The sequence below is a fragment of the Nyctereutes procyonoides genome, unplaced genomic scaffold (genome assembly GCF_905146905.1).
Source record: "Nyctereutes procyonoides isolate TBG_1078 unplaced genomic scaffold, NYPRO_anot_genome, whole genome shotgun sequence".
Classification (NCBI taxonomy): Eukaryota; Metazoa; Chordata; class Mammalia; order Carnivora; family Canidae; genus Nyctereutes; species Nyctereutes procyonoides.
The window spans coordinates 47,592,008-47,618,766 of record NW_026575146.1 but is presented as its reverse complement, the minus strand read 5'-3'; the positions used below and the strand labels follow the sequence as shown (position 1 = coordinate 47,618,766).

The 26,759-nt window shown below is 38.5% G+C and overlaps 1 protein-coding gene across 2 annotated transcripts in view; it reads right to left on the bottom strand.

Moving 5' to 3' along the window:
* GNA14 (G protein subunit alpha 14) overlaps window positions 1-26,759 on the bottom strand; it is a 185,552-nt gene that overhangs the window by 60,991 nt on the left and 97,802 nt on the right. For both annotated transcript variants that reach the window (XM_055310579.1, XM_055310580.1), the window contains exon 2: window positions 22,124-22,308. In XM_055310579.1, coding sequence (XP_055166554.1) covers window positions 22,124-22,308 — 185 coding nt within the window. The remainder of the gene's footprint in view (window positions 1-22,123; window positions 22,309-26,759) is intronic.

The window sequence follows — 26,759 nt, the reverse complement described above, 5'->3', positions numbered from 1 at the left end:
GAGGTCCCTGCTGGTCTTCCTTTTTCTCTCCACCTTCCAAAGTCTTCTTATTTTAACAACCAGGGCTTTTAGTTGTACTCAGCACGAGGAAAAAGAAAAAGTATAGCTACTCCATTTTTCTGAAAGTGGAAGTCTTCATCCCCTTTTTTTTAAAAAAAAATGCACAAACATGACAGGACCTGTTCTAAATGCCAGTCCTTACAGGTTGACCAACTGTGCCCAGTGGGGTATGAGCAAAACAGTCCTCATAGGTGATCTTTAAAACATTTTAGGAAGAGATAAAAATGCAAAAAAAAAAAAAAAAAGTAAAAAAAAAAAAGCAAAAGCCTAGTAGGGAGGCACCAACAAACCCTTTCATACAGAACCATACGGAACTTTCATACGGAACAACCAGTTCTGTACAGGTGTCAAGGATTTCAAAAGTCTCAACTGCAGTTCCCACAGAAATACGGAGAAACCAAACCTGCTAAATTAAAAATGATTTCAGGAAATATGCAAAGTTAACATCCCTCCCCATTTCCCCATTCCTCTGGACACACGCTATGGGCTTACACTGAATTCGAAGAATGTACTGTGGAAATATAACAAACACCTAACTTGACTGAGTAAGTACACAAAGATACTTACACCCCACATTGGCCAGAACACCAGGATTCCAACACAGAAGACAATGAATGAGATGTGTAAAAAAACAAGTATACAAAATCACCTCCAGTAAGACCCTATCACCTCTACTTATTCTGGCCCCAAATCATCCATTCCCAAAGGCTTCATCACCCACTTTTGTTAGGTTTCCATCTGAGAAGTGAGAATTTAAACAACTCCTATCACAGCAGACTTAAGTTATGAGTAATGGAAACAAATCTTTCTCACCACCTTCCATCAGAAATTCTTTTCAAGGACCCTTATAAACACTGTCATTTTTTTTTAAGTCTTAAATATTTGATCACTTGCTTGAGACTATACAAACCAGATTGTTTCACAAGGTTTGCTGTTTCCCATAAGCCCTCAGCCTACAGGGCAACCTTGTTAAGACCACACAGAGCTCACTTCTGAAGGCCAAAAGCCAGAAATGTTTAAAGAAGGAAAAGGTCCTCAGAAGACTCATTACCATGACCAAGTTTTCAGTATATTCCTAACCAAAAGAAACAGCCTGTAAAAGTATGATCTTCTCCTCCACCCCACATCTTTTTCTTTCTTTTTTTTTTTTTTTCAAATGAGAAACAAACCCACATTCAACCCAACTGACTGTGTCTTCTGTTGGAGAATCCCATGGCTCTACTGGGCTATGGCATTCTGGCTGTCTGGCCTACTTAAAATTCTTTTCAAGCTAAAAGCCCTTGATCATTTGTACTCACCCTTGCCTGAGAGGACACAGAATTAGATGTATGGATCCAAACAAGGGACTCTCAAAAGAATCTCTCCTGACAAACTGGTCATCAATAAATAACCCATGTCTGCTCTCACAGAGAGAGTCTGGCCAAGGTACAGTTAGCAGACAGACTAAATTTCAGAGCATAAGTAGACCCAGCCTGATGAATAAAAAATATTTACAATAAAGATCTTTTGAAAGTGCAGATTGAATAAGAAACTATTTTAATTTTGTATTTGCTATCCTTCAATCTCTTTAAATAAACTTGGCAAAGCCTCTTAGAATAACAGTATGAATAATCGAATTTGAATTACCCCAAAGCCGAGCCAAAACATGGTCATCGTTTTCTCTTCCCAGTTACATTTTGCACAGAGCTCCAGATCTGGGATCATAGTACTGTATTCTAAATTATTAGGTCTGCATGGCTGACAGTCTTCTCCTCTTCCATCTCCCCAAAGACTGAAATTGTTAAAGGCAGAACTGAGTTATAATTCAAACTTATACTCTGAAGACACAACAGAGAACCTGAATAAAACTCATGGATTGAATAAATCAATGTTTGAATGAATGACTAATGAGGAATAAATTAGCAGATTTTATGTCACATATAGTTTGCTAGTCAGGATTGCCATATATGACAAAGATTTTCCAACAAGGAGAAAGGACTATAGTTTTAGCAAGGTACCACCATTTTGGCCCTATTTTTATAGAAAACTTTTACATCCACAGCTCAATATGAATGCATGGCAGGCTGACAAAACAAACTTTTTTTTTTTTATCTTGAATGAAAATAGGTTAGACCAGCACTGAGAGAAATGTAATGAGATGTTTAGAAAATATGTGCTATTAATGTCTCTTAAGAAATTTAAATTTTTCTAGTAGCCACTAAAAATATAAAGAGAATCAAGAAAAATTCTAATAAAATATTTTAAACTTGATATATCCAAAGCATCATTTCAATGTATAATCAGTGTAAAAAAATTGTTGTGATAATTGCTATTACGTATACCAGGCTTTTGAAACCCAGCGTGTATTTTACACTTAGAGCATATCCTGATTCCAACTAACTACAGCTGAAGGACTCACTTACCACACAGAGCTAGCAGGTACCATATTGAAGAGAAAATTTTATGCTCACATCTGAGTAGCTACTGTAGTTTGGGCTTCTGGTGTCATTAATATTTCCTCCACCCATCCCCTAACTCTTCATCATCTATCCTGACATTATCAGATTGGATTGGTTAGACTTGTGTCATTTCTTTTAAGTTCACCTGAAATCTTTTTTTTTTTTTTTTGAAGTGTGTAGGGCACCAAATCAAAATGAAAGGAAAAACAAAGCAGGTTTTATCCTCATCTCACAGTCGAAGAGTTGAAGCTCAGATCTTGAAGTATCTAGAGTCACCCAGCTACTAAGTCTCAGGCCATAACTAAAAACTAGCTCATGGGACTCTTGCTCTCGAGTGTCTTCACTTCTATATCACCATCTCTCTTAGAAATCAGGAATATGAGGCACTTGGGTGGCTCAGTGATTGAGCTTCTGCCGTTCGCTCAGGTCATGATCCAGGGTCCTGGAATCGGGTCCCCACAGGGAGCCTGCTTCTCCCTCTGCCTATGTCCCTGCCTCTCTCTCTGTGTGTCTTTCATGAATAAACAAATAAAATCTTTTAAAAAAAAGAAATCAGGAATATTTCTTTTTTCTTCTTCTTTTTTTTTTTTTTAAGGAATATTTCATAGCAGGAGAAAACAGCTTGTTTGGGGGTTAGTGAAGAAAAAGAACCTCTTGTTTCAATATGCTTACCCAACTCCTACACAAAAGGCCAAATGGCTCAGTGGGGTGAGAAAGAGGTTAGGTCTCCAAAGGAAGTTATTTCCCCAACTTGAAAGAGATATTTGGTTCTCTTCCAAAGACAGGGGAACCTTTTAAAAATAAATCAATTCCTCATTTTAAGAACAACCATGTAGAGCATGTATGCTGGATCAAATGCCACGTCTGAGAAAATGTCATCATCAAAGCAACTGAACCCCCCAAACAGGATAAAATCTTATCAGTAATTCATAAAAAACAGCTGTCTTTCCCTCTATTTTCACTGTATTATATATTTTTTAAGTAAACAAACAAAACATTTGTTCCAACAAAGAAACAGATTTTTTTAAAATGTTTCTTTTGACTCCTCTCTTCCCTATTCTTACCTCTTATACATCTTCACCCTGATTTAGGGTACGTGGTCTTGTAAGAGTGTTAAAAGTTGAAAAAGCTCTCTGTCCTTATCTTTCTGCCTCCAACCTACCCCCATCTTCTCTCTTCCCCATCAACCCCCATCTCTCTTCCTTTTTCTCTTTTTTATTTTCCACTGTCATCACTATCTCAATTCCAACTCTTCTCACCTGTTAAGAAATAAAGGAAAACACGTTCAGAAAATGCACACACCACAGCTAAGAATTGGTAGATGTGAATTTTATTGCTTTAGTGTTTAAAATGATTTGTGGTACTGGTGGTAAATAAAAAATTATGCTGTTTACTGAAGGATGAAGCAAATAAGTAAATGTGTTGGTATTTCGGGGAACGAGAGCTGTCACTACTAGCAAAAAGTAATAAATATGGATTGCAGTGAAGTGGGGGAAAATGTGGTGTTGCATTCAAATTGGAGATTAATGATTAACATGTCTGAATATATTTGTAAGTGTATTATGAATGCATGTGTGCATATTACTGAGTGCATGGACATAGGCATTTGTGAGTATATGTTTATGTTGTCCCGGCTCTGTCCACTGAAAGGGTGAGAAGCATATGATAACCAAATAGCAATGAGCTCACCCAGCATCCAGATCTTGATTTAGGATTACAACTCCCTGAAAATGGAACCAGTCTGCTTGGATAAAGGGCTGTGTCTACAACCAGGACAGAGGAAATCAAAGTAGTCCTGAAACCTCTTGTGCCAAGGAGTTAAAAAAGAAACAAAAACACTCAAAGAATAATGAGGAACACAGGAGAGGCATGAAGGTGCTACCAGTGGCCTCTTTTTGACAACAAAAAGCATTATGACATTTTATTGAAATAAAAATAAACAAGAACCTAATAAGAGAGTTTTTTGGTGGTAAAATACACATGCAATTTATGATCTTAACCATTTTTCAATATACGGTTTAGTGGTCTTAAGTGCATTAACATTATTGGACAAACATTGTGTTGTTCCCTCCCTTCTCCAGAACTTCTTCAATTTGCAAACTGAAACTCTATACCTATTGAACAATAACTCTCTATTTCTTCTTCCGTCAGCCTCTGGCAACCACCAATCTATTTTCTGTCTCTACGAATGTGACTAGTGCTTTGAACATGAGTGTACAAGTATCTATTTGAGTCCCTGCCTCTAATTCTTTTGTATACATACCCAGAAGTAGAATTGCTGGATCAGAGGATTATTCTATGTTTAACTTTTTGAGGTCTAGCATAATTTTTAAAAGAGAGAAAAGGAAGACTTTCTCTATGGAAAATTACCAGCTTCCCGGGAACCTCACTCTAAGATTCATGTTTTATGCCAGGCTACATTGACACGAAACAGAACCCTACTGAGATGCTTTTCAGTCCTTCTAACTTGCCTTGGGCACACTATCTAATCACTTTAGACTTTGGTTCTCCTAACCTTGAAAAGATCTAGGTTGACCTAGAAAATACTTGTGGGTCCCTTCGAGCTCTGAAATTCTATGACTCCATAATCACACTTCTTAAGTAGAATTCAGGATGAAACTCCTTTTGAATACATTCTTTTGGAGGTGACGTTTTAGGACTTTTCTTCAGAAAACTTTAGATGGAATGAGCACCTTATTTTAATGTTAACCAAAAGCTTTAATCACACTTGAACAGATCATCTTGAGAAACATCCCATGGCTCTTATGCCAAAGCAAAATGCCCTGAGATGGGTTCTATTGTACATTTAGGTTTGGTTCCCAGTCAGTGGCCTCTGGGCATCTCACTAAGGAGCAAACCTCCATCTATGACCTAAGATGCCCCTGGGACATCTAGAGAGACAGAGATGGAATGTTCCCTTTGGTTCTTTCTATATCAGGATCCTAGGATATAATTAGGAGGCAGCTCCCAGAACAGATGTGCAGGGAGTTAAGCTGGAAAGTGTCCACAGAGAGAAGGGGGAGAGGAGTAAGGAGGCATGTTGTCAGGAGATTCTAGGATTCTAAGATTATCTGATAAGTGATGAAATAGTCCAGCTCTTAGAGGAAGAGGAGATACACTCAGAACTAGCCATAGTAAGGGAGGAGCCAAACTGTCTCCATAGTAGAGCTGCCCAGTAGCACTGAATCTCAGACCCCTGAGTCACAGGACATAAGACATTTTCTCATCTCAAAAGAAAAATTATTTTTTCAAGGCAGAATGAAGGAGGGAATTTTTAAAGGAGGAAATGAAGTTAAAAGAACCTTGTCCCCAAGTTGACCATAATCTTACGAAATCCAAGAATGTCTTCATTTTATTGTTTTCCAGTTCTAAGACTTGCCCTCCCTTCCTCTAGAGTTCAAAAGCTAAAGGTAATCTAGTCTAGTTCACTCATTCTACAAACAAGGAAGCAGGTTCAGAAAAGGCCAGGAATGTACCCAGGTTATCCAGTTCACAGACCATGAAGGCACAAACCCCAATTCTTGCTTGAATCCCCAGAACAGACCTTACTTTTAAGTCTCATGAACAGAGGCACCTGGGTGGCTCAGTGGTTGAGTGTCTGCTTTTGGTTCAGGTCATGATCCCAGGGTCCTGGGGTTAAGTCCCACATCAGGCTCCCTGCAAGGAACCTGCTTCTCTCTCTGCCTATGTCTCTGCCTCTCTCTCCATCTCCCATGAATAAATAAATAAAATCTTTAAAAAAAAAAAAAAGAACACTTTGATGTTCTTGAGATTATTTTTGAGCTTTATTTATTTTTGAGATTTTATTTATTTATTCATGAGAGACACAGACACAATCTCAAAAATAAATCTCAAGAACATCAAAGTGTTCTTTAAAAAAAAAGATTTTATTTATTTATTCATGAGAGACAGAGAGAGAGAGAAGTAGAGACATAGGCAGAGGGAGAAGCAGGCTCCATGCAGGGAGCCCGACGTGGGACACAATCCCGGGTCTCCAGGATCAGGCCCTGGGCTGAAGGCGGCGCTAAACCGCTGAGCCACCCAGGCCGCCCCATCAAAGTGTTCTTAAAAGTTGCACACAGAATTGAAGACGTGCTTCATATGGGTCCCACCCACCAGCTCATTGAAAGGTGCTGGAAATCAGGGACTATGTCTCAATTAGAGAACTTGGAGGTGCAAAATTTGTATGCCCTTCCACCTAAATTAAACCAAACTCATGAGAAAGTCTGAGAGTCTGAACAGATTGAAGGTGGAGCTAGCTAATACTTATAACTGCACTTGAAATATAATCCAGGCAGAACCCTAAAGCTAAAATGAATCCCATTCACACCACTGTCAGAATATACTCTTTAGGTTTTATTTGATCTTTCTGGACTCTCCAGCACTGGTTCAAAAGTCATTGTCACGTTCTGATTCTTGCGGTTTGCAAAACAATTTTGAAGTCATTTCTGGCTTGTTTACATTTCTTTTGTAAGCTAATAAGAAAATTTTAAAATTTTAAAAAATATTCTCCATGCAGCTTTTTCAAATCCACTTCATAGAAAGCTCTCCAATCCTCAAACTTTATCCAATGGATGCTCTAATTCTGATATTTCCTTTTCTAAATTGCATGATCCCTTTGTGTAAATATTGAGAGAGAATTTGACATTATGAGCTAGTTAGATCTCAGCCACAAAGAAAAAAAATTAATACAGTGGCCAGGAATAGGTATTTTGAGACAGAGAACCCTCAATTCATATAATTCACTACTTTGATAATCAAGCCTTTAAATGATGTCTCACTGGACATGGTCTTATATTATTGTAGAGTGGCATGAATCATCATGGTTAACAGCTTTACCTGTGAAGTCAGGCCACCTGGATTCAGCTTCCAGCTCTGACATGGAATACCTGTGCAGCCTTGGGGAGACTATTTAACTCCCATAAGCCTCAGTTTCCATACCCCTAAAGAGGGGCAACTGATAGTACCCATATGGAAGAACTATTTAGGATAGAATGATACATTCTCAGTAAGGCATGGAACAGATTCACACTCATTTTGGCACCCAGGAGTACATACAGCCCTCACCCTCAGGAGCATACTAAGCAGGAGAGGAGGTGGCCTGTGATAAGTGTGATAGCACAGGTGACATACCATGTGGGTTGAGTCCTAGTCCTGACCTCTGCCCTTTCCTCTCTTCTGTGCTGTTAGAAACCTGGGGTACCTTGGGGGTGAAGTCTGGGGTCTTCCAGAGCTAATGGTGACCTCATGGGGAGTCTACCACATTCTGGCTCAGTATTAGGAATCTCATGTGACACTGTAATGAGCCACATTCTCTACTCTCAACTTTGGCACTAACATGATATTTTGGTTACCAGATGCCATACTTGTCTTATTTCTCAATTACTTTAGAACTTGACGAAGAGGATATGATTTATTGACTCTCTCTTGTATCTCATAAACAAGTCATTCTTCCTTACAGCCCCATTTTTTGGCCCTATGTGGTTCTAAAACAGCTGCCTGGTGACTCAGCTTGAAAAGAGTCATTGCCACTGACCTAACTTTGACAGGCGGAGTACATCTGCAGTTCACCAAACACGTTTCAAGAGCTGCTCTGGTCAATCCCAAGCTTCTTACACTAGATTATGGAGTCCACTGACTGTGCAAGGCTTTTTGATAATCCTGCAAATCAGAAGCAGTATTTCCAAAAGCCAATATCTCTTTGCAAGAAGAAAAGCATGGCCACATTGATTGTTCCTTTTTGCTCAGTATTATAATCCCAAAGGCAAGGAGGCAAAAATTAATCATAGGAAAGAAGAGTTCAGTCATCCTCTGGGAAATTGTAGAGATCAACCCTTGGACAAAGCTCTAACACAGCATTGAATTTATGATATTATCTTCACATGAGGTTTTAATGTCACTTCACAATTATTGAACCCAAAGGGATGCACAGATCAACAGGACATGGTTCTCAATCTCAAAGAACCCCTACTCTGAAATGGAAGAGATGCATAATTAAAGAATTATAATGCAATATGGTAAATGTAAGGTATTATATAGGTACACTGGAAAAGAGAGCCTAACCCAAGGGAGGAAGAGGAAGGTTGTCAAAGTTTTCTACAGTATTGGATAGCTTATTCAAGATGAATAAATGAAGTTACCTATTTATGAGTACAGAGGGAATTGGTAGCAGGATGTTCCAACAGACGGAGGAAAAATGAGCAAAAAAAAAAAAAAAAAGGCATGGGATATGTAGGAAATCACAGTCCATAGGGAGGACAGATGAGGCTGTAAAGTCTCAGAGTCAAGTTCAGGACAGGCTAGAATGTGCCCCTAAGATCACACGCGTGGACTTATAAAAAAGCAGATTCCTTTGTTATAGAAATTAGCAGAAAGGGTTTTTAGCAAACTGGCCAGCATCCCTGTCATACACGGGATCTACCAAGGTGCATATAAACAGACATGGTCCTGGGCCTTCATGGGCCTTCCATTCTGCAGGAGGACAAAAAAAGACTTGGCTAGGCAAGGAGAGAAGGGAAAAGTATAGGGGAGAGTGTTTGTAAAGTCCAGGACTTGAAGGAATGTCGTCGATACCAGGCCAAAGGAAAGGAGTTCACTGTGGTTGGGGCTGAATGAAAAAGTACCAGAGTAGCAAAGATGCTGCTGCTGCCAGGAATCATAACGCTGGTTGGGGGTTTTTTTGTTTGTTTTTTTGTTTTTTTAAATCTGGTCTGTATTATTTTGTTGGTTTCCTTTTAATGCTAAATCTATGACATCACAACTTAGGATTTCTGATGCCATTCACCTGGAATTTTAAAAGATCAGGTTTTTGTTTTGTTTTGTCACCATCTTTGAGAGCTGGAGGAAACAGGCATGAATACAGTGTTGCCTTTGAGGTGCTCAGAGTGAGCTGGAAGAGACAGCCATGTAATAGCCTCATACCATGGGGAGAAAGAGAAGTACTTGTTGAGGCATGCGGCACATGCCCTGGAAACATGACAGAGCCACTGAGGACTTAAGGGCCACTGGGAGATCTTCATTCAGGGGACCCTATTTCAAGGGAAACAGAGACGTTTAAATCCTTGAAACCCCAAGATTCTAAATGAGTTGTCCATTTTACCTTCTCTTGGGCCCAACTTTCATTTAGAGAGTTCTTTTAGCTTGTGCCATTCGTTTAATTCCTAAAATGAATATGTATTGAGTACCTACTACTGCTGTGGGCTAGATCTTCACTTCTAAGCTTCCCAGGTAGAAATGTCTGTTAGGTATTACCAGCCATTCACATTGGTGTGTACTGGCAGAAATATCACCCACTCAGAAGCAAGGAAGAAAAACTATCATAAGCAGTTTTTCATAACCAAATTAAGGGAGGACAACAGTGACAATGATCATTTCTGGCAAAAAAAAAAAAAAAAAAAAAGGAAAGAAAGAAAGAAAAGAAAAGAAAAAAGAAAACCACTCTAACTACAGTAATGATGACCTGTCCCTTGTAGATAAAAGGTGGAGGGCATAATTAAAAAAAAAAAAAAAACAACCCCTGGTTTCTTTTAAAATGAAGCCCATTGTCTTGGGATTCTTAGCCATATGGACAACCAGAACCTGGTCCAGCCTGGACCTTTCTCTTTGAGTGAGGGAGTCAAGAAATCACCAGAATTAGTGTCATCTGTTATGAAAGATACTTTCTCCAATCCTTTAAGTTTGTCATTAAAAAAAAAATTTTTTTTTAAAGAATCAAGCAACTTGAAAGACATTACATGGCTTCTGCTTCATACTTCTGCCTTTCTGATCGACAATTTCTGTGAGGAATGATCTTGTCCACAGATGTTTATTCTCATAGTGATAGGGCTGAACATGTGGATGCCAGCAGGTGCAGGAAGGAGAGCCACTCATTCATTCATTTCATTTTTTTCAAAAATAAGGATTAAAGACCTAAAAATTGGTATTATCTATCAATCGATCGATTGATTGATCTATCATCTATTTATCTGCAAACCACACACATTCTGGAATATGGATTTTTCATTTTAAGTCTGGTATATGTGTCTTTCTGTACTTTTTATCTGAAAAAAAGAAACCTCCTGGATTATATTAAATAAAACAGCCTGTGTTGATATACAAACAATGTACTTCAGTGAAGATGCAAATAAAAACAGAAACGAAGGAGGAGAAATAACAACCGGCACCACAGAAATACAAAGGATTATAAGAGAATATTATGAAACATTTATTATATGACAACAAATTGGACAATCTAGAAGAAATGGATACATTTCTAAAAACAGCCAATCTTCCAAAACTGAATCAGGAAAAAATAAGCATTTGACAAAGTACAACATCCATTCAAGATAAAAACTCTCAATGAAGTTGGATTCAAAGGACCGTACCTCAATATAATATATGGCCATATATGAAAAATCTACAACTAACATCATACTTAATGACAAAAAACTGAGAGCTTTTCCCCTAAGATTAGCAACAGGACAAGAAGGTCTACTCTTACCACTTTTAGTCAATGGATTACTAAGAAATCCTAGCCATAGCAATCAGACAAAAAATAAAATGCATCCAAACTGGTAAGAAAGCAGTATTTGCAGATGACATACTAATATGTATAGAAAACCCAATAGCTCCACCAAAATACTACTAGCACTGATAAATGAATTCAGTATAGCTACAGGACAAAAAATGAATATACAGAAATCTATTGCATTTCTAAACGATAATAATGAAGTAGCAGAAAGAAAAGGTAGGAAAACAATCCCATTTATAACTACACCAAAAAGAAAAAAAAATACCTAGGAATAAACTTAACCAAGGGGGCAAAAAACCTGTACTCTGAAAACTATGAAACACTGATGAAAGAAATTGAAGATAATGTAAACCAAATGGAAAGACATCCCATGCTCATGGATTGGAAGAGCCCATACTGCTGAAATGTCCATACTAACCAAAGCAATCTACAGATTTAATGTAATCCCTAGCAAAATACCAACATTTTCCTCTGAACTAGAACAAATAATCCTACAATTTGTATGGAATCACAAAAGACCCCAAAAAGCCAAAGCAATCTTGAAAAAGAACAAAGCTGGAGGTTGTCCCAATCCTAGATTTCAAAATATACTACAAAGCCACAGTAATCAAAACAGTATGTTAGTACCACCAAAGTAGACACATAGATCAAGTGAACAAAATAGAGACCCCAGAAATAAACCCATGTTTATTTGGTCAATTTATCTATGACAAGGAATCCAAAAATGTACACTTCAGGAAAAGATGATCTTTTCAACACATGGTGCTGGGAAAACTGAACTCCTAATGTAAAAAAAAAGAAATTGAGACATACACAATGCCATACACAAAAATAAACTCAAAATGGTTTCAAAGCCTAAATGTGAGGCCTAAAATCATAAAAATCCTAGAAAAACATATAGGCAGTAATCTCTTTGACATCAGCCATCACATTTTTCTAGATATGTCTTCTCTGGCAAGGCAAACAAATGCAAAATTGAACCAGAAGAAGAAAAAAATCCCTATCAAAGAAGGGATTTAGAAGAAAGAAAAAATTAAACTACTGGAACTATATTAAAATGAAAAGCTCCCACACAGCAAAGGAATCACTAACAATACAGAAAAGCAACTTACTGAATGGGAGAAGATATTCTTAAATGATATATCTGATAAAGGGTTGACATCCGAAATATATAAAGCAATTATACAACTCAACACCAAAGATTTCCCAAATAATTCTATTAAAGATGGACAGAGGACATGAATAGACATTTTCCTAAAGAAGATATATAGATGGCCAACAGACTCCGAAAAAGATGCTCAACATCACCAAGCACCAGGGAAATGCACATTGAAACCATGATGATACCTAGAAGGTATAATGCTAAGTGAAATAAGTCATTCAGCAAAAGACAGATACCTTATGGCTTTTCTTTTATGTGGAATTTAAGGAAAAAATCTTAAAAAACTGGGCAGCTCTGGTGGCACAGTGGGTTAGCACTGCCTGCAGCCCAGGGTGTGATCCTGGAGACTCGAGATCGAGTCCCACTTTGGGCTCCCTGAATGGAGCCTGCTTCTCCCTCTGCCTGTGTCTCTGCACTCCCCTGCTCTGTGTAACTCATGAATAAATAAATAAAATATTTAAAAAAAATTTTTTTTAAAAACAGGAAAAGACTCAAACACAGAGAAATGGTAGTTGCCAGAGGGAGGTAGGTGGGGGGATGGGTGAAATTGATAAAGGGGATTAAGAGTACACTAGATGAACACTGAGTAATGTATAGAATTGTTTAAACATTATATACCTGAAACTAATATAACACTGTATGTTAACTACACCTCAATAAAAATGATTGTACTTTGATGTAGTCTTATTAACTAGGAAGTTAATAAAGTAATAACTTCTTTTTAATTTTGGTGAAAAAGTAATGTATTCAAGACACTGCAGAATACGATTTTTTGCTTTTGTTTGTTTGTTTTTGATTTTTTGCTTTTGAAGGTAGATTACCCACCTCTTTACATTTTCTATTATCATCAGGAGCCAACCTTGCTCTCAGCTAAAGAAAGAAAGAAAAACACTAAGAGCTTTGGTGATCTGCTCAAGGCTATGAAGGATGTAAATGACAGGGAGGGTAGGAATTCAATTTTATGTCAGCTATTGTCTAATTCCAATATGTCAGGAGCTTACTTGACCTTGGAAAGAAGACTTTCTTGTTTGAGGTAATTATTAACATTGTTAGGCTCTACACAACAACTGATTAAAATCATGATGACCACAATGATGATAAACCCTAAAGTGAAGCCTCCACACAACTCAACAGGAAGAAATCCATGAAAAACACAAAGCAGAGATATAATGGGAGGGGACAGGAGTTCAGGGCCCTATGGAGATGATGGCCACTACTCAACCACAATGGTCTCCCACAGGTGCCATCATCCAACCACTTCCGTTACTCTCAATATAAAAAAAAGTGAGGGAATACAGAGGCACCCAAAATATAATCAACATCATTCTGATCATCTTCAACCTTTTTGCGACTAACCACAAATTACTTAAGTGATTAAAAAATTAGAAGTTGGTTTTTCTAGATTTCTAAAAACTCATCTTTCTAACCTTTGTAAATCATACGCTCACATACAAAAGCAAACAATTTCCTAACCAGATACTGTAAATGGCCAAGTTAAATACACATATATCTTTATTTTAAGATTTGATTTAGGCAAAATACAAAGTAATAGCAATGATGTGAAATTACTTTAGACTACTTTAGATCATTTTTTAATTAAACCCAACAGAGCTTTGTGTTAGTAATTAAGATGAAGTACAAGACATGCAATGTCTCAAAGCTCCCTGAAAATATCTGAGCTTCCAAAAGAAAATGTCAATGGAAAAAAAAAAAAAAAGCCAACTGTTCTGGCTTATAACAAACATGGTTTTTACTCTAAAATTATCTTTGTTTGTAAACACACCTATGTACCTGCATGCACTCAAACACAACCTATTAATAATATGTTTCTGTTGGATTCATTATTGTATCCTATTTGAGTTTCCCCCACCCTCAATAAAAGCTTTTAATACAGAAATGATGCATTCTAGAATGTTTTGCCTAGGGTAATATTGCAGAGCTTAATAATCAGTTAAAAAGAAAATCTATGTCTAATAAATACAAGAATCCAGAAGAACACATGTCTCCCTTGGCAGGACTCCAATATAAACCCAGGGGATAATTTATGTTTGTCACATATTTATGGCATTTCTTTCATCAGCATCAGTGATATAACTAACTGTTCAGTTCAGAGAAGGTAGGTCTGAGAAGAGTTCAGGGTCATCACACCGTCACCTCTATACCATCAGAAAATGAGATGTAGCTCTACCAAGAGAAGTTGTGAAGGACTTTAGATCTAACAAGATTTAGCATCACCGAGGGCCTTTGTATTTTAGGATAACAAAGTTGGATGCAATTCAAAACTCAAAGCAAATATTTCACATGTTGGGTAAATGGATAGATGTTCAAATAGACTGATGGTCACATTAGTCTCTGGATTCTTTGCAACTTTGTGAGATTTCCCCCTTTTTACCAGATTTTTTAAAGTATTTCCTTGGATGTGGTAGGTTCATATCTAGCCTTGAGGTGGGGGAAGAAATGAATATTTCAATGGCCAAATCAATCTCATTACTCTTCATTGGCCCCAAACCTTCCTCAACTTCCAAGCCAAACTGAACGGATAGTAGGGTTAGCTTTACCTGTAATGGTGGTGAAGGAGAAACCCAGTTCTTGCTCCATCTTATTCTTTCCTGTTTTCCAAACTCTTACATTTCAAGCTCCAGGTACAGCAATTTTCACAATAAAGTCAACACTGATTAATCAGAGAACCATTGGCACAAATGGAAAAATTCCAGCCCAGAATTTTGGTGGAGAATTTCTTATTGTTGTTGTGACACTATCTAGAACTCCAAGTTCTTAGTAAGGAGAAAAATGTACCATGCAATTTTTAATATCCAATGGGACACAAAAAGAAAGAGACTGAATTTAACATTTGCCAAAGAAACAGCAACCCTGGGCTATCGCCAAAGTCTGAACATTGGCCTCCCTGTTCCCAGAAGCTCATGCAAAAGCTGACTTTTCAAACTGAATAAGGAAGTGGGACTGAAAAATATATTTAAACAGATGTTTTAAAAATTAGAAAATAAGAGGTTCTTAAAATACTTTAAGCCCTGAGAAACTTTTATATAAAAAGTGGCACTAAGTTGACCATTTCCACTTAACTGTGTCTGATTTCCTCACGTGAGTCTTTAATAGACCTATCTGGAAATTCAGGCCCTTGCCTTCTGAGAATGAAGTGAAGCTGGAAGAGTCATATACACACAGATATGAAACATTATCAAAGCTCCTTTTGGTGTTAAAAAAGTAATGTCCTGTGATCCTGCCCCATAAATACTAGACTTTAGGGCTTTAATGTGAAGTTGGATATTTGATGTTTAAGTTGTATACCTAGTGAATTGCCATCTCAATACATAAAAGTATCTATTAATGATGAGTAAAAATATTTAACGACTTAATTTCCTAGTGTAATTTCCTCCACTTAACAACATTGTAAGGAATTTTTCTTACAGATAGCATCTATACTTTGGGTGGATTATCAACCTAACCTGCATCCCTGATTCTTTACTGATTTTAAAAGAAATGATAATTTCTGTGTAAACAACAGTAGGAAAAAGAGGATAGAAAGCACCATTGCCATGACCTCCAGAGATTAAAATGAAGCTCCTTCTTCTCCTCTGACCCCCACCCAAACCCTGGAAACTCTTGGCATGAGGCTGTGCTAGGCCCCCATAAAGCTCAAAGGAAACACAGAACCTGCCCTGAAATAATTTATGTCACCTGGAGATGCTACCACCACAAAAGTCAACAAGGAAGCCAACACAGCTGAACAAAACAAACATCTTCAAGGACAGCCATTCAGTTTACCCTTAGGTGGAAATTAATTGGGTCATCACATGGAAAAGATTACCAGCAGTCTACCTCCCCATTATGGAAAGGGTGACAGTAAAATTCAGAGGTGTTCACACCTCCAAATAATGTAAGATACTTTATCAGTGGTTCTCAATCTGCCTAATCAGAAGCACTGGGGGAAGTTTCTAAAAGTTGATCTAAAAACTCAGGCTGCATTCCAAGAATATTTAGCCTTGACTCTCTGGGGTGGTACCTTGGGTGGCAGCAGCAAAATTCCCCAGGTGATTCCAATGTGCAGCCAAGACTGAGGATGATGGTTTCCAATGTCCTTTGTGTGATAAACCTAGCAGTCAGGAGCGGGGGATGTGGGTGCCAAAACTCAAGACACTGCAGGAACTGATGACAAAGGCATCCCATTACCCAAATGCAGGACCTGCAGAACTAGCAGGGGTCCCTTGAGTCAATTCAAAAGCCCACCCCTAACTCTGTAATTCCCTCTTGGCAGGATGGCCCAAGCCCATCCTCTCAGCTATGCCTTGGAATTCAGCAAAAGCAACCAATGGAAGAATAAGAAGCTTTTGGAAGGGAATTTCAGAGCTCACACATTTAGAAACACTGAATCATAAATTAGGTACTTGGAGTGGAATGGCAGGCAAAACAGTCCTCTTATTGCTTAATTATTAACTATACTTTTTAAAAATGTTGTGTGATGAGCCCTTGCAATTAGCTGTGCATAACTACATGCAAATATGAGGTGACCCCAGTGTAGTGAAGAGCTTTCATATACAAGAGGGCAGGGAAGAAGCTGGGGTCTGATGCTGAAAAGCCTGTAGACATTCATTTTTCCAGGGATCATTGACTATAGAACGAAAAGGCTTTTGAGAAGTCAGGCAGAGCTATCCTTTGCCCTTGGGAAATGCTTAATCTACATTATCCACACAGATTCTGCAGAACCTTTAAAGGGATAAAAAAATATTTCCTTTAGTGCAGGCCAGGCCTAGAATGAGAATTTCCCAAATTGGACACACTACAAATGAAAAAAAAAAAAAAATGAAGCTCTTCAGGCTTCAGTGAAATCATCACTAGTAAACATGAGTTATAAGCTGACTCCAATTTAGGAGCCCTGCCACTGAGTGATTGCCTTTGTAATATTTATTCAAGAAGTCATAAATTTCTACTATGTGCCCATACGACACTCTTGAGAGACATTCACAAAAATTAAGGATTATCAACACAGTGAGCAAACATATATGAATCATTTCTTTTAAAAAAAATAGGCAAGGTATACAAAAATAATATTTCAGGCTATAGATCTTTTTTTAAAATATTTTATTTATTTATTCATGAGAGACACAGAGAAAGAGAGGCAGAAGGAGAAGCAGGCTCCATGCAAGGAGCCCGACCTGGGACTGGATCCTGGGTCTCTAAACTCACATCCTGGACTGAAGGCAGCGCTAAACCGCTGAGCCACCGGGTCTGCCCTCTGCCCTCAGGCTATAGATCTTAATTGAAAAAAAGTGTGGGTTACAAACCAAATTGCTGAACTAAATTCCTGATAAATTCCCTTTCATAAGCAGCCTATCAAGTAATAGGCAAAGGTTTTTTTTAACAACCTGGCTAAGCAATAAAATCACTAACATTTAAATAAGACCCTCTAGGGGTACCTGGGTGGCTTAGGGGGTAAAGCATCCAACTATTGATCTCAGGTTCATAAGTTCCAGCCCCACACTGAGCATGGAGCCTACTTTAAATACATACATACATACATACATACTCTCCCAAATCACTTAATGCTCTTCTACATACTTTGAAGAAAGTGTTCCCACCTCTGAAAAAAACAGGATAATGGAATTAAATGGTCAATAATAAGCAACAAAAGGATTGCATGTCTGTGAAACAAAAAGCTATTTCAGGTTCTATTCCTCTCTCCTAACCATTTGTTTTGAGCAATGCAATATGCATCACACAATACACGTGTTCTTGGTAAAGAATACCTGTATCATGCTTCCTAAACTCATTATTTAATACATGAAGACTAATCATTTTATTATCTTATGATCTAAGCATGGCACTTTGTTACTGTTTCACATTTGGAATCAGGACTAGCCCATAGAAAAAATTATTCTACAAACAATGGAGAAGGAATGGATGACAATGACCTAAACACGTAATAAAAGCAACAATGAGTCCATTTTTGGTTTTTGAACTTGCCCCAGGATTCTTGTGTTTCTTGAGTGCCATTTCATTTGTACAGCACTCTCTTTTGCTCATGTTGGCTTAGGAAGTAGACAGAGCATGTGTTGTCTGCATTTAACATTTGGGGAAATGTAAGACCAGGGAGGTTACATGGCTTCCCAGAGGACTAGGGTGGGCAACCACAGCCTGTGGATGAAATCCACTCGAGGCCTGTTTTTGTATGGCTCGTGAGTTAAGAACAGCATTTACATTTTGCAAACAGTTTCCAAGTAAGCCCACTCATTCATTGATACCTCTCCTATGGGAGATTTTTTTGCACGATGACATCAGGGCAGAAAAGAGGTTATATGGCCCCGAAAGCCAGAAATGTTTATTCTCTGGCCCTTTACAGAAAAAGATTGCTGACTCTTGCCCAAGACCCACAGGGGAGCCATGAACAGAGCCCAGATTTTTGGGAACTAATCCAGTGTTCTTTTTACTCACTCTTGTGCCTCTCCGTAAGCCTGTGGTTCATCCCAGGCATTTTTTTTTTTTTGAGGGATAAGAGGAAGTTTATGAAGCATAAATGTAGGTACTTGGAATAAAAAGAAAGAAGGCATTGAGAAGGGAGCCAGATACAGCAAATGAGGAGGAGACTGGAGGTATGTAACCTCAGCACAGACCATATCCAAACTCTTACCTGATTTAGATGATTTAAATGATGAGATTTGGAATCTTTTGAGTTGAGATTTTGGATTAGATTTGAGACAGAGTTCCTGCTGGAATGGGACAAATATATTTTGCATGTAGAATTAACATGACTTGGAGAGACAGAGGGCAGACTGTACTGGTTGAATAATGCCCCCCTAAAATTCACGCAAGCCTCATACCTCAGAAAGTAACTTTATTTGAAAATAGGGTCTTTGTAGGTATAATCAAGTTCTGATGAGATCATCCTTGGGATGAGGGTGGGCTCTAATCCAATTACTGGTGTACTTATAGGAAGAGGGAAGTTTGGATGCAAAGAGGGGAATGCCATGAGAATAGAGTCATACAGGAGAGATCTCTCTGTGAGGACAGCAGGGACTGGAGTGACATGTTTATAAGACAAAGGGTTCCAAGGATATCCAGCACCACCAGAAGCTAGGAGAGAAGCATGAAACAGTAATTGGAACCAATCAACCTTGACTTCAGCCTTCTAGCTTCTAGAACTAGGAAAAGAATGTATTTTCAATTTAAGCCACTCTGTTTGAGGTACTTTGTTACAGCAGCCCTAGGAAACTAATGCAGATTAGTGGTCAAGTGGAGACCACTTAATTCTTTGAAGAAGAATTAAGGCCAAGAGAAAAGGAGAAAGTGGTGGAATACCAAACCCTATAAAAATGTTTTTGTTTAAAACATAAACTCAGAGTACCTCTAGAAGACCTTGATGGGAAACAAAATGAAACAGAAACCCTGAGACCCCAATTATTCAATCTGATTGGGTTTTACAAACAACTGTTGCCAAGATAAGTGGAATTGACGTACATTTGAGCTTCTTCCTCCTAGTGGATGTTTGCAAGTCCATCCCCTAAGTTCCAGGCTTTTTCCCAACACCCCTCTATGAATGGGAAACAAAATGCCTTTTACAATGTAAGAAAATAGATTAACTAAAATCTCTATAAAGACGTTCCTGACATACCTCTTTTCTGAAATAATCTGAAATTTCCACAGATGATCTAATTTTTAGAATACTTTATACAGCAGACCCTTGAACAATGCAAGGGTTGAGGGGCCTATCCCTGTGCAGTCAAAAATCTGTATAACTTTTGTCTCCTCAAAAACTGCCAAGATAGTCTATTAACACATATTTTGTATATCTATACTGTAGATATATAGTAAGAATACAATATACTGTATTCTTACAATAAAGAAGCTAAAGAAAATGTTTTGAAAAATGTTAAAACCATAAGGAAAATAAATTTACATTACTATACACTTTCTATTAAAAAAATATGTTTGTAAATGAACCTGGTAAACAAACCAGTGTTGTTCAAGGGTCAACCGTATGATTAAAAAAGAATTATACGCTTTAAAAAAAAGATTTTATTTATTTATTCATGAAAGACACAGAGAGAGAGAGAGGCAGAGACATAGGCAGAAGGAGAAGCAGGCTCCCTGTGGGGAGCCCAATGTGGGACTCGATCCCAGGACCCTGGGATCACAACCTGAACCAAAGGCAAACGCTCAACCACTGAGCCACCCAGGTCCTCTATACTTTTTTTCCTGAAATCTTATTTATTTAATTGACAGAGAAAGAGAAAGAGAGAGCACAAGCAGGGGGAGTAGCAGGCAGAAGGAAAGGGAGAAACAGGCTTTCCATGGAGAAGGGAGCCTGATGCAGGACTCGATCCCAAGACCCTAGGATCATGACTGAGCCAAAGGCAGTCACTTAACTGAGTCACCCAGGTGCTGAATTATATACTTTTTTAAAAGATTTATTTATTTGAGAGAAAGAAAGAGCACGAGTGGAAACCAAGAGTGGGCAGCTCAACCAACTGAGCCACCCAAGTGCCCCAGAATTGTACACTTTCAATCAGATACAATATATGTATCAAAACCAAGGTATCATGGACCCATCACAGTCCCTTCTAGACTCTCCCAGTGGCTCAGTATTCACCTCTTACATTGCTTGGCACCAGATACACTAAAGGCTAATTCTCCACCCCACTCTGCCCCCACATACACATATTTTTCAGCATAACGTTCTTGAAGGTTGAAGTAAGATACATGTCTTCATTTCTACAAAAGTGTAAGGAAATGATAGTAAAAACATGAGGTTGTAGACACAATGGGCATATGCTATGTTCTTATGTAATTCAGTCACTGAATAATAAAAAATGTAGAATGACTGCTTTGAAACTCTTTGTAGATCATTTCTAAAAATATACATGAATATAAGTGCTACAAGTTCATGACAAAGTTGTCCTTGGGGGTCCACACTAAAGCCCATGCAATGATGGCATTTTAGCAGCTAAATTATTTTTAGTAGACCCACAAGAGACTTCTCTGAGACAGAATTTTCCTCTTTATCATGATGTCATGTTATATCTTGGTATCAGTTGTTTTAAATAAACTATTTCTGATATAGATTCTTAATGAACTCAGACATAGTTATTTTGCAATGGATTTGCCTTCCAATATACTGTATAAAATTTTATTTGCCGCCTCCTCCCACATTATTATTTTCATCATTTTCCAATGTTTTGAAACATAATTGTATTTTTTAATTTTATTTATTTGATATATACATAGAGAGAGAGAGTAAGTGCATGAGGTTGGGTAGAGGCCAGAGGAAGAGGGAGAAGCAGACTCCCCGCTGAGAAGGGAGCCCCACACGGGACTCAATCCCAGGCCCCAGGAATCATGACCTGAGGCAAAGGCAGACACTTAACTGAGCCACCCAGGTACTCCCAAAACATAATTGTATTTTAAATAACCAATGGTAATAGGAAAGGAAATGCCAGCTTTATACTAGTACTTTACGAGAGTGCAACAGTAGTTGGGACATAAGCATTACTCTCCTAAACCATCACTTAGCTTCAAAAGAAAGAAAGAAAACCCACCAATTGTTCTGAGTGATCTACAGGGCATTTACGACACTTTCCTAAGACTGGGAATTTCAGAAAAGGCCAAGATCTCAACTGTGCCAATGGAGAAATTAATGGGGTATCTTAGCTGTAAGAGTCAACGTATAAGTCCTCCTTTTCTTAGCACCTAAAAAAGGCAATCCAAATGCCTGAGTTTCTGAATTCCAGGGCACTAGAGAATACCACAATACCCTCATGATGGAACTCATGCAGAAGACAGACTACAGAGCTAATTTTATCACACTTCCTCTGGGGTTTGAGCTCCAGAGCTTCTTTGGCCTCTGACCAAAACACTGTAAATCTTTCTGTCCAAAGACATATGCTACCTAGAGAAGGAAAACATGCATCCACAAGTAGGGCCAACACCCCTGTGGTGCTTTACCTTATTCTGCTCACACACATACTGTATCCTCAGGGTATCCATGGCTCTGATCATGGCTTGCATGGCGGTAAATATGTTCTGGTAAACCAGCTTCGTGAACCCCTTTCTATCTTCATCGCTGTAACCAGACCCATGGATGATTCTCATTTGCTTGATAAAGGTGCTTTTGCCACTTTCACCAGTTCCTAGTGAGACAAAAGAGGAAAATACAGTCAGTGGTCTTTGAAAGGAGTACACTGGGAAATAAAGGACCTCTTGGCAATGTTGTTGTTATGATGAATAGGTTGACTGGGTGAACTTGGGAAGGGTCTACCAGTAGTAGTGTCCTAGACCCCGGGCGGAGAGGTCCTTATCTTGTACCTATGCTTTAGAAGGCCTGAGGTATCTCCCACTTTCTTCCTCTCTCTCTCTCTCTCTCTCTCATATACACATGGGCGCACGCGTGCACATACACGCACACACACACACACACACACACACACACACGCTTTATTAGGGGTAAATTAATGTCTCTGTCCCTTAGAGTAATTCCAACCACCAACTCTTGTAGCTAACACCATTTTGGCCCAAGGGAACTGCTCCCCCAACATCCCTTGCCCTAAGTTCCTTCTGATAATTGGCAACTGTGTCTGAAAGCACCAAACATTTGAGGGTTTCACCACTGCCAGTACAGCAGTGGTAGGGATGGAGGCTGCAGCAGAGCTCAGAGAGCATTTGAACAGTAGGATAAAGGTCTGATTCACCTGTCAATTCCTGCCTTTCAGATACACAAATACAAGTGATCCCTGAACAATCACCATCCTCAGTTGTGCCAATTGTCTGTATTCTTGCTTTTCCTCCTATTCCAATTTGCACATAGCACCTCATGAGCAGTTTACAGTATAAAACCATTCCTACTGCTCTGAAATCTGTAGAAATGTCCAGACATAACATGTGAAATATGATGCCAAGACTTCACTTTAATATCAGACGGAGATATTGCTTGAAAAGATAATGATAATTATAGTGTAAATGAAAGATTTATATGATGAAATTAAAATATTTTTGTATCATTTTCTGTGATAATTTATTGTACCTAAAACTAATATAATGTCAATTATAGCTGAATAAAAAAAGATAATTTATTGTATAAGATCCTATTACTATGTTTGTATTCTTGCTCCTCCTCCTACTTCAATTTGTAGTTCAGGAGCTCCTCCAAATTCACAACCACTTGTTATATTTGTGGTCCATTTTCAACTCTCAGTATTGCTTTAAGAATTTTGTAACGGACACCTGAGTGGCTCAGCAGTTGGGCATCTGCCTTCGGCTCAGGTTGTGATCCCAGGATCCGGGATCAAATCCTATGTCGGGCTCCTGCAGGGAGCCTGCTTCTCCCTCTGCCTGTGTCTCTGCTTTTCTCTCTCTCTCTCTCTCTCTTCTCTCTCTTTCTCTCTCTCTCTCTCTCTGTCTCTCCTGAAGGAATAAATAAATATTTTTTTAAAAAGAATTTTGTAACAATTTTGGTTGAAATGCCTCCAGCAGGATTAAGTTTCTTCAAACTGAAATTAATGAGAAATTACCTCAGAACTAAAATGATTCAAGATAAATTGTAACTTTGAATGGGTGAACTGTACAATATGTATATTTTAACAAAGCTATTGCAAAAAAGTTGTCTCAATATTCGTCAAAAGAACACAAATTGGTAAGAGGATAGAACATATTGATAGTAGTTTGTTAGTTTGATTATAACCCATAGCTATTTGGACTTATGGGATGTGGGTCCCTATGTAGACTCTTGCCTGAATCCTGTAAACATCAGGGTAGGGCCTATCACAAGGGCCCTGAGAAATACTTAGAGACTTGTTCAATTTTTCCACATGGATAGTTGAGATACAACTGTTAGTGTTTGATAAGATTTTTCCTTGCAAGAAAAAAAATGTTCCTTTAGATTGACCTTTTCAGAATAGAAATCTGCTTTTTGTCTATCTCTTCACCCTCATTTAAAATCCTGAACAAAAAAAAAAAAAGAATAAATAAATAAATAAATAAATAAATAAATAAATAAATAAATAAAAAATAAAATCCTGAACAGTTACCTTCCCAGTCTACTCAGGAAGACAGACAAACCTCCTCACTATGGCCACCATGCCTGTGTGGTCTGGCCCCTGGGTCTTCACCAGCCTCTTCTCATATGTGCTTCTTCTACCTTCTGCCTTCTGGCACACAGGCCTTCTTGTATGTCCTCCCTTCTCGCTGCCTTTGCTCATGCTCTGCATATTCCTGGAACGGTCTTCTTTGGTCCCATTTGCCTTGGCTCTTGGTCTGGCCTCCCTAATGAGGTTAGGTTCCCCGATTGGAAGCTCTCATGATACTAATTGTAGCACATGTTCTAGTTGCACTTCTGTCCATTAAAGTCATTCTGCATTTTACATGTGTCTCTCCTACCAGTCCCTAAGCTCCATAATGGGAGACGGGGGCCATGTTTGTTTTTACTCACATTGTCTCCCCTTGTGTCAGCTATAATGTCTGAAACTTGGCATGTGCTTAATAAGCTCTTAAAATACTTTTTTAAAATTGTGGCAAAATATACATACAGTTTACCATCTTCATCATTTTTAAGTGTTAGGTACATTCACATTATCATATAATTATCAGAACTCTTCCTCCTGCATACACATTAAACAACTCCCCCTTACTCCCTGCTCTGGCTCCTAAGGACCACCATTCTATTTTTTGTCTCTATGAATGTGACTACTTTAGATATCTCATATAAGTAGAATCATACAGTATCTGTCTTTCTGTGGCTGGCTTATGTTGCATGTGACAGGATTTCCTTCCTCTTAAACACCTGAATAGTATAGCAGTATTTTTTGAGAATGTGATAGTAATTAAGAATATACCCAGTCTCAACTCCCCTACCCAACTACAGGTATGGGTGACAAGGTAGGTTATAATCTCCCAACCATCCAATGAGCTCTGTAAGTACCATGACTTCAACCACAGCAGGAACCACCACAAAAAGTGGTCAAGCAGGAGACTTATCCGGGTTCTTTGTGACCCTTTCTGGGTTACTCATCCTTCCTAATATTGATGACTATTCAACTAGTTTGTATAAAATAGCTCCCACATGGTGACTATCTCCTTTCTCTCTCGAAACCACCCTACAAGGTTTGTACTGTCACTTTTGTTTTACAGATAAGAAACCTGGCACTCACCAAATGTCCCTCAACAGATGAATGAAGAAGATGTGCATACACACATATATATGCACACACACATATACACACGCAATGGAATATTACTCAGCCATCCAAAATAATGAAATCTTGCCATTTGCAATAATATGGATGGAACTAGAGGATATCATTCTAAGTAAAATAAGTCAGAGAAAGACAAATACCATGATATCACTCATATGTGTAATTTAAGAAACAAAACAGATGAGCACTCAGGAATGGAAGGAAAATAAAATAAGATGAAAATTGAGTGGGAGGCAAACCATAAGAGATGCTGAACTCTAAGAAATAAACTGAGGGTTGTTGGATGTGAGATGGGTGGGGGGATGGGGTAACTGGGTGGTGGGCATTAAGAAGGGCACTTGATATAATGAGCACTGGGTGTTACATGCAACTGATGCATCACTGAATTCTACCTCTGAAACTAAAAAAAAAAAAAAGAAAAGAAAAAGAAACATGGGATCAGAAAAGTTAAGTAGCCTCCACAAAACCATACCATTAGCAAAAGACAGGGCTTTATTCAATCAGACTAATGACAGACTCTCGTCAGGGGAAAAAAAAAAAGTCAGGATCATGACCAAGAGGACTTAGGTATCCTGGTTTAATGAAGACAAATGTGAGGTTCACAACCACACATTCAATCCAGGCACTGGCAGAGCCATCATTTTGCAAACACACGCTGCCAAGGCTCAAGAAAGAACCCTCAGACAGGTGAGTGTTCTTACAAGCGGCCTCACTGCTATCTCATGTCACCTCCGGAGGCAGAAAAGGTGGTTGCTCTCTTCTTATGTCAGAGATGAGCAAACTGACTATGAGTCAGCAAAAAAGGCAAGGTTGGTGCCAGTTCAGAGCTGGAGCTAGAAGCCACACTGCCTGTGCCTTAGCCTTCAGGTTCACCAAAGATATCACCTCCCCTGAAGGAATCTTTTCCCCCCTCTACCCCCTCAGAGTCAAGCCGGCCCCCTTGGAGCTAACACCTGGGACACCTTAGTCATACCCCCTAATTGCTTGTTTGCGAATCTCCCACTACTTAGTCCAGCAAGGGTAAAGCTTGAGAGTGATGTATTTGGGTACCATGAACACTGCCTGCTGCATAGTTGGCTGTCAAAGAATGACTAAATGCAGGTATGAATGGAACAAATATGAGAAGTCACAGTGCTCTTTTATAGGTCTTATATTATGGTTAATCACATAAAAATAAGATATAAATAGTCTAGAGGATTGCAATCATACCAGGTGTCCCTGAAACCACCATTTCATAATGACTCTTATGCTGCCCAAATTCCATACAATAAAGAGAGGACCTGTGGGAACTGTATACTGTTTGAACTTGGTCCAAAGTCCCATATTACATTAGATCTCTGCTCTTACAGATCCTGGGGTCCCTGAGTCTCCTTTAATCTATGATGCTGCCATGC